General features: G+C 35.8%; 1 protein-coding gene across 6 annotated transcripts in view; it reads left to right on the forward strand.

Annotated features, from left to right (window-relative positions):
• LOC107703972 (RNA-binding protein FUS-like) overlaps nucleotides 1–6,523 on the forward strand; it is an 11,069-nt gene extending 4,546 nt beyond the window's left edge. For 3 of the 6 annotated variants that reach the window (XM_016506789.1, XM_016506786.1, XM_016506784.1), the window contains exons 8-16: nucleotides 1,986–2,020; nucleotides 2,568–2,600; nucleotides 4,120–4,229; nucleotides 4,309–4,438; nucleotides 4,529–4,640; nucleotides 4,726–4,806; nucleotides 4,890–4,975; nucleotides 5,829–5,958; nucleotides 6,049–6,523. In XM_016506789.1, the coding sequence (XP_016362275.1) occupies nucleotides 1,986–2,020; nucleotides 2,568–2,600; nucleotides 4,120–4,229; nucleotides 4,309–4,438; nucleotides 4,529–4,640; nucleotides 4,726–4,806; nucleotides 4,890–4,975; nucleotides 5,829–5,958; nucleotides 6,049–6,088 (757 nt within the window). In that variant the 3' untranslated portion in view covers nucleotides 6,089–6,523. Of the gene's footprint in view, nucleotides 1–1,985; nucleotides 2,021–2,567; nucleotides 2,601–4,119; nucleotides 4,230–4,308; nucleotides 4,439–4,528; nucleotides 4,643–4,725; nucleotides 4,807–4,889; nucleotides 4,976–5,828; nucleotides 5,959–6,048 lie in introns of all 6 variants that reach the window. The other 3 variants (XM_016506788.1, XM_016506785.1, XM_016506787.1) reach the window with 3 other exon arrangements.
• Nucleotides 6,524–8,498: the final 1,975 nt, after the last annotated feature.

Raw genomic sequence — 8,498 nt, forward strand, 5'->3', positions numbered from 1 at the left:
TCATGAAGTTCCAGACCACGTCAGAAAGAACTTGGTCCTTTGTTCACTTCATTTTACAGCGGATTCGTTTACAAACAAAGCACAATTCGATGCAGGATCTTCAGAAAGATTGAATCTAAAAGACAATGCTGTGCGACTATATTGGATCCAACAGTAATGTTGCACCACACAAGTGTGGGTAACCGTTTATTACGTGATTACTATTGGTTTGTCTGTTATTATGGATCGTTTGATATGTACTGAATATTTGTGTTTTAAACCCAAAACACAGCAGAGAACAGTCAGAAGAGTACAAAATAAGGCAGTTCATGACTCCTTTAAAATGAATCACATTCACACATAAGACATGTTTTTTAGGGGTGTAGCGATACACTTATGTCATGATTTGATAAGCCACGATACTAAACTCATGATATGACATTATCGCGATATTTTTGGCCAAAATAAAGTTGTTGTTTCTTTTATTATTATTAGTTCTAAGACCTGATAAAGTTAACCAAAATGTGTGTGTGTGTGTGTGTGTGTGTGTGTGCGCGCGCATGCGTGCATTGTAGTACTGTCACTGAAACGCTGGAAACTTTTTTTTTTTTTTTTCTCACAGTTCTCATGCTTTCAGTTTTTTGCTGGATCTCATGCAGACAAGCCGTGTCGAAATGACTGTTCAAAACTATAAAGGATTAGTTCATTAAATCTAAATTCCATCTCCATTTACTTCACTCATGTTGGTCTCGCACGGCATGCATGCATGCGAACGTCTGTTTACTACAGTATGTGCGTTGTAAATCTGTGGTCATATAAAGCCTCCATGTCTCTTTAGAAGACTTGCATTTGGATTAGACTGCTCGATTTATTATTTTTAGGATGCCTTTATGACATTAACAACATGAGGGTGAGTACATGACAGAATTTACATTTTTGGGTGAATTATACCTTATACATACAGTAAGCTGAGTCTTGGATAAAACGAACTCTATCGCGAATCAGATAGTTTACGTCACCGATACATATCGTGCCCATTTTTATTTTGTGTCATCTCTATAACGATTGTCGTTGCACCCCTAATGTTTTAGCTCAAAACACAAAAACTGACACATCTATGGATATTTTCCCTCAAGGTTTCATCCGCTCTAGAATCCGTAAGAGCTTAGAAGTCTGACAAAACATGAGAATTGATTGGAAGCCTGGTACATTATGGTAAAACATTGGCGTTGTGTAGGAAAGCCCCAACTAGTGCGCTTCCTCATTTTTATGCATTTCTCATGGCGAATTTCATTGGCTGGTTAAATTGTAATTCTGAAGAAAACGCAACAATATGAAGTTTCCACTTGTTATCCACTGAAGTTTTTAATGCCGATTTGGAACCTGGTTGAAGTCCAATTTTTAGTGCTCATTTCTTCTGGTCTCCATCAGTTTTTCCTCCTTCCCTTTGGGAGAGTGTTCAAATTGGAAAGTTCATCTGCAAGGAACAATTCTCAGTCACTCCACATGAATCGGTGTCTGTAACAGTGTTGTTTCTTTTTGTGTTAACTGGTCTACATTTTATACTACAGGTATCAAAGTGAGTGAAATTAAAGTTGGACCTCAGCCATTGGAGCTCATAGGCACTCATAATGGAAGGAAAATGTGTGCTCGTCTACACGAGTGCCACAACAGTTAGACGCTCAAATCTAGAGTAAATTCTTCAACTAAAGAGGGAGCAGGGAGGTTGTCCTCAGTGCTCTGCTCTGGTTTTAGTCTCAATTCAGAGAGCATCAAATCTTGACGTTCAACCAAAAAAAGCCATTCTAATTTGGAAAGAGGCTCGCCGCCTTTGGTTTCAATTTGCAATGTTTCATGTACATTTGGCCCATCATCTTTAACCCATCTGTCAATGGGAGCAGTTTCCTCAATAGTAGACCATGAAAGGAATACTGGTAAAGAGGGAGCCTTGAGCTCCCAGGTTTCAACAATGGAAAGCCATCATATCTTCAATTTTTCCTCTGCAGTGGTGGTGACCGTGGTGGCTACAAAAATTACGGTGGTAAGTGATGAGCATCTGTCTCAGTGGGGGAAAGGATATAAAAAAGATAAAGAAAGATTAGCTGAAAAATGAGCTCTTGAGCCACCATTTTATTTCAACCCAAAGGAAAATCACCTTATTGTCTTTATTGCTGTCGTCTCTGGTAATGCTCTTGAGATAGTCTAACAACTACCCAGTTTTTACTCTATAAGATGGTCTTCTTGCATGAGGAACTAGAATTAAATGCCAGTGTTCTGGATGCCAACTGTGCATATGGTGAAGAGACGTGATTTAAATGAATACTTCTCATTTAATTTTGCTAGTCTCGCAGAAAATTTCTTCTGGTGTACAAAGGTGTTGGAAATGGTGCAGCAATTTTGGACCCACTGGTGCATAATTAAACTGTCACTTGTAAGGGTCAAATCTACATAGCAGAGCAGTTTGGTTTTATTCATGTTTTTTTTTAATTTTTTTATTCATAGACTTTGTAGTGAAATAAAGGTTCATGACTTCATATTATTTCTCAAGTTCTCAAGGTTGTGTTTCCCTTTCGTGTCTTGTTTTTCAGGACCCAGAGAGTACAGTCAAAAGGATGATGGAGGTAAGTGCTAGCGGCTGACTTATGAAAGCATTTCACCCTAAATTCAGAAGTGGGAATATTGTAGAGAGAAAGCAATTGAATTAGCAATATTTTTTTTTGTTTTATACCAAATTTTCTGGACCCCATTTTAAGGTTTCTGGATTTTTTTGTTTTAATGGTTAAATTACATTTTAGTTATCAAAAAGCATGTCTAAATTAATCATGAAATTCGTACAATTTAAATATTTGTTACAGAGTTTGACATTTTAAAGGGCCCTATGAAATTATTATATATATATATATATATATATATATTTTTTTTTTTTTTTTTTATTTTTTTTTTTTTTACAGGTGTTTTACCTGTATTTTGAATTTTGGACTGCATTGGATTGTGTTTTTAGGTATCAATGAGTTGGGGTGTTTTTTTTTTTTTTTCAAATTGTGTATTTCAGTAATCAAGTGAAGACCTAAAACATTCATTTAATTTATTTTAATCAAAATAATATTAAACCCTTTAATTTGACAAACAGTGCTGCACAATAGAGGTTTACTGTTAAATTTAAAACATGGAAGAATTTAATATTTAAATAATTTATTACGGTAAGACAGACGTTCTCTTGTGCAGTAGTAAAATATTTCTGTCACAATTTCTTCAAGTTAAACTGAACTTTTATTTCAGCAATTGAATTAGCAATATTTTTTTTTGTTTTATACCAAATTTTCTGGACCCCATTTTAAGGTTTCTGGATTTTTTTGTTTTAATGGTTAAATTACATTTTAGTTATCAAAAAGCATGTCTAAATTAATCATGAAATTCGTACAATTTAAATATTTGTTACAGAGTTTGACATTTTAAAGGGCCCTATGAAATTATTATATATATATATATATATATATATATTTTTTTTTTTTTTTTTTATTTTTTTTTTTTTTACAGGTGTTTTACCTGTATTTTGAATTTTGGACTGCATTGGATTGTGTTTTAGGGTTAAAGTAACACAATTTCTTCAAGTTAAACTGAACTTTTATTTTGATGAGTTGCTGTAAAGTTTCTGTGTATGATAGTTTTTCTGATATGAAACGATCAAATGTGAAGTAACTCAGAGCAGCTCTGGAGATGATATTCGTGTGTTTGTCCTTGTAGTGAGATGGCAGAAGCTGAAAACACCGCCTGCGCTTCACTGTGTGTGTGTGTGTAGAGTAAAAGAAACCTTGCGTCTGCACCATTCACACAGACACGCAGAACATGCAGGAGTCGTTTAAATAGTCTTTTGTGGTTTAATGTTCACAGAAACTAGTCCATATTGTGATTTGACTTAAAGTGAACTGATCTACTTTTGATTTGTTCACCCAAAATTTGACATTCCGTGGCATTCCACGTTATACAGTAAATTCCGTTTTTATAACTAGATTCTGTCTGTGTTTTTCTGCATCTCGCAAATCATAGGGCCCAAAATATTGAGGTAGTGGAAGTTAGCATGCCGTGTAAATATTGTAATAGTGTCTCGACTCCAATATGAGATTCTTCTCCCGATTACAGATGGCGATCAGGATAACTCGGACAATAATACCATCTTTGTCCAAGGGCTCAGTGAAGACGTCTCCCCTGAGGAAGTGGGCGACTACTTCAAACAAATTGGAATCATTAAGGCAAGTTTACTCACCTGAAGGTCATGAACTTCAGAGACCTGAAGAATCCTGATTTACAGCAGATCTGCTCTAATGACAGGTCAATAAGAAGACTGGCAAACCTATGATCAATCTGTACTCTGATAAAGCCACCGGACGACTGAAGGGTGAAGCCACAGTGTCGTTTGATGATCCTCCCTCAGCCAAAGCTGCCATTGACTGGTTTGATGGTAAGAGAAGCTTTCTTGTAGTCTCTATGACTTGAAAAGCGTTATAAAAAATAGGGCTGATTGTGGGTCTCTTGTTTTGCTGGAATACAGGGAAAGAATTTAAAGGAAAACCCCTCAAGGTGTCGTTTGCTACCAGAAGAGCTGAGTTCACCCAGAGAGGAGGGGGACGAGGACGTGGTGGTGGTGGTGGTGGTGGTGGCGGTGGTACGTTTTGGAAATCGGACTCTTCTTTGCTTGTATAAAATAAAACCAGTTTGGTCTTTCTGTAATCAGTTGTTATTTTTGCTCGCAGGTTTTCGAGGCAGAGGTGGCTTTGGTGGAGGTCCCTCGTTTGACGTCAAGGGTGGAGACTGGCCTTGTCCCAACAGGTTCGGCGCGTGTAGCTATTTGTGAATCTGTTTGAGAGGGATCTGTTGTCGTGTTGTATTTATTGATGAACCATCTCTCGCAGCTCTTGTGGAAACATGAACTTTGCCAGAAGATACGAATGCAACAGGTGTGGAACATCAAAACCAGAAGGCGATAGTTATGGAGATGGTAAGTATGATGCTCGAACATGAGCTGAAACGTTTGACCAATAGAGGGAGCAGTTTATGGAAACTTATTTCTGCCATGGGATAGATATATATAGATATATAAAGAAAGTCAACTATGAGGGGAAAAAGTCCAAATTGCGGATGAAAACTCAAGCTCAGAATCCATCTTGCAATTCTGATTTTTCTCGCAAATCATATTTTTCACAGAATTGCAAGATGAAAATCAGATTTGCCATTTTTCTTGCCATTCAGAGTTCGTTTACATCTTGCAGTTATTTGAGAAATTTCTTTTTTCTAACTATTGATTTTTTTTTTTTCTCAGATTTGCGAGATGGTAGCTCAGTTTTGACTTTTCTTATTCTCTTTCACAATTCTGATCTTACGTATTTGTGAAATATAGACTCCTTTGCAAGGGGAAAAAGTCAGAATTGCGCAATGTAAACTCAAGCTCGGAATTCCATCTTTCAATTCTGTCTATTTTTCTTGCAGAAAAGAATTGAAAGAGTCAGAATTGTGATGTTAACGTGACGCTCTTTTTTTTTTTTTTTTTTTTTTTTTTTTCGGATATGAGGATGAGTTTACATCTCAATTTTAAGCTCTGAATTGGTTTTACATTTCAGAAATCCATTTTTCAAAATGTATTTATTTTTTCTGCCATGGGGAGAGAAGAAAAAAAAAGCAATTGCAACATCTTGCAATTTTGTGAGAGTCTCAATTCCTTATATTTTTCTTATCCTGTGGTGGAAACGAGCTTCCATTGCAGTTTGCCCCTGCGCTGCTGAAATATCTTGTGAATGCCGTTTCATGTCAAGCAGAAGTTGTCCACAACACTGTTTTCCACCTGACTGTTGTAGATCGTGGTGGTCGAGGTGGGTACGGAGGAGACCGCGGGGACCGCGGCGGCTTCAGAGGCGGCAGAGGAGGAGGAGGAGGAGGAGGAGGCTTCCGGGGTGGAGACCGTGGAGGATACAAGATGGGTGGAAGGTAAAGAAACCCCTCTGCTCTACAGTCATCCAAACTGTCACGAGTTTTCTTTGACGTTTGAGTAATGCTTGTCTCCATCCCACCCCAAAGGGGAGACCACAGAGAGGAGAGACGAGGCCGGCCATACTGAAGCCTTCACGTGGATGCCATTCCAGACCTGTTTGTTGTGGGCTGGGGATGAGAGGGTAGGGTTCAAGGAGAGGTTTGTGTCTGCAATCCTCTCTGTTGCATGAGTGTCCTGCATATACTGTCTGAAATGAGCAGTTTTTCCCATAAATGTTGAATCTACTGTGAGGGGCTGAGTGAAGGGAACGGGATGAATTTGGTCTCTGCCACTTTGTACAACTTCAGTCCTGTAAGGAAACGGCAGAGCTGGCCACAGATCAGCTTTAAAGGGTTATTTTGCTCTGGGGGAGGGGCCAGATGTTATTTTTGTTACTTTTTTAATTTCCTGACTTGTTGAATTCGGCATTTAGTGTGTGATAGATTTGTGAAATGCTTATTGTTTTGTAAAAATCGATCCACAAAAACTGTTTTACTTGTTTTTCTTTTTGCAAAAAAAAATTAAACACCCTTTTGATCTTACTTGTTTCTGTCTTTATTCTTTGTAGAATGTAATACTATATGCAGTATATAGCAACATTAAGCTGCAATAAAACCCTAATGTGAGTGCTTAAAAACGCCTGTGAAATTGGAATATATAGTATACTTGTCATAGTTGCAGTATACATAATTACTAATGTATCAAATACCGACCTCTGCTTGGTTGAATAAGAGCCAGTGAAATACTGAGTGCACCACATATAAAAAAAATGATTAAAGTAAAAACAACCCTTATTTTAACAGGAAATTCCCTGTAACTACCTGTAAATATGAAGGTCCGTTTCTAGCTGAACTGATTTTTATTTTCAAGTGCATATTTCTGTTTCAAAATCAAACCTAACCCTGATATGTTCACATGTTTGATGTTCCAGTCGTAGCATTTCTTAAACTGGTCAAATATTGAAGACCGAATGACAGGATATTGAACATAATCACTGTAGGTCCATATAATCATTATTAAAATCATGATTTAAAATTATTACTTGTTGACTTATGTGATGTTAATGCACATCTATTTAAACTGTTAATTGTCTCTCTTGCAGTATAAAACAGCTTGATGGGCACCCAAATTGTTACATTGTGTTTTTTTTTCCTGTACAATCTTACCCGGCTCACAATATCAAAAGCTTTTAATCACTGTATAATTTATTTGTAAATTTCCAAGAAGTTCATGGTCATATGAATTGGAAGTTTAATGGCATTTGTAAGCATTTTATTTCATGAAATAATGATCTGTTAATCATTAGGTAATAAGTTTATCAATAAACATTAACAAGCACATTCTCACATTTTTAGCTATTTGAATATATATTAACTAATGATTGGTAAATCATTATATAATGTTTGTTAATGATTTATTAATGAAAGTTGTTCTAAAGTGTTACCAAAAAACATGTCTTTGGTTTGTCTTCATTGTATGATTAATTATACACATTTTGATTAAAGGCACAATATGTAAGATTTTTTTATTAAAATATCCCAAAACCACTAGAATAGTGTTATATATTTTGCTGACTTGTGTACTTGCATTATCCCAAATAATTATCTCTTGCCTCCCCTCCCGCACAAGTTCAGCTGCCAGGCGACGTCAGTGGAGAACACCTTGGAGCAAATTCTCCATACAGTTTTCTTCATAGTTTGCCCACCACTGATGGACAATCTGTTCACCTTCAACAGGTACATTTTGAAGTAATATTTTAGCATTAAATTGACCTGTTTTCATTACACTACCGGTTAGATGTTTGGAATAATTAAGATTTTGTAATGTTTTTGAAAGAAGCCTCTTATGTTTACCAAAGATGCATTTATTTGATTGAAAATGCAGTGTAACAGTAATATTACGAATTTATTTATGAGAACCGTTTTCTATGTGAAGATATAATTTACTTCTGCGATGCAAAGCTGATTTTTCAGTGTCACATGATCCTTCAGAAATCATTCTAATATGCTGATTTGCTGCTCAAGAAACATTTCTGATTATTATCAAAGATGAAAATGGTTGTGCTGCTTCATGTTTTTGTGTAAACCATGGTACACTGCCATTCAAACGTTTTGGTAAGTAATAATTCTTTTATTTGGCTTGGACACATTAAATTGAAAATTAACAGTAAAGCAGAGTTCATATTAGAGATGCACCGATTGCAATTTTCTTGGCTGATTCTGATTTCCGATGTTTTTTAAGCGTGACCTGATAATACTGAAAAAATATAAGCTTCATATTTGTGGTTCACATTTGTGGTTCAATTTAAACAAGGATTTATCCTGGATTATTCCTCTAAACCAGTGATCTCTTTTTGTATAATTTAGATACTATTACAGTATTTATTAGTATTTTGAAATGTTGAGGTTATTTTTTTTTATATTTTTTGTTTCATTTTAATTTCACTTAAAATTGTAGTCATTTTATTGTTTATAATTTTTTTATTATATATTTAAAT

The sequence above is a fragment of the Sinocyclocheilus anshuiensis genome, unplaced genomic scaffold (assembly GCF_001515605.1).
Source record: "Sinocyclocheilus anshuiensis isolate Anshui unplaced genomic scaffold, SAMN03320099.WGS_v1.1 scaffold1408, whole genome shotgun sequence".
NCBI classification, from domain to species: domain Eukaryota; kingdom Metazoa; phylum Chordata; class Actinopteri; order Cypriniformes; family Cyprinidae; genus Sinocyclocheilus; species Sinocyclocheilus anshuiensis.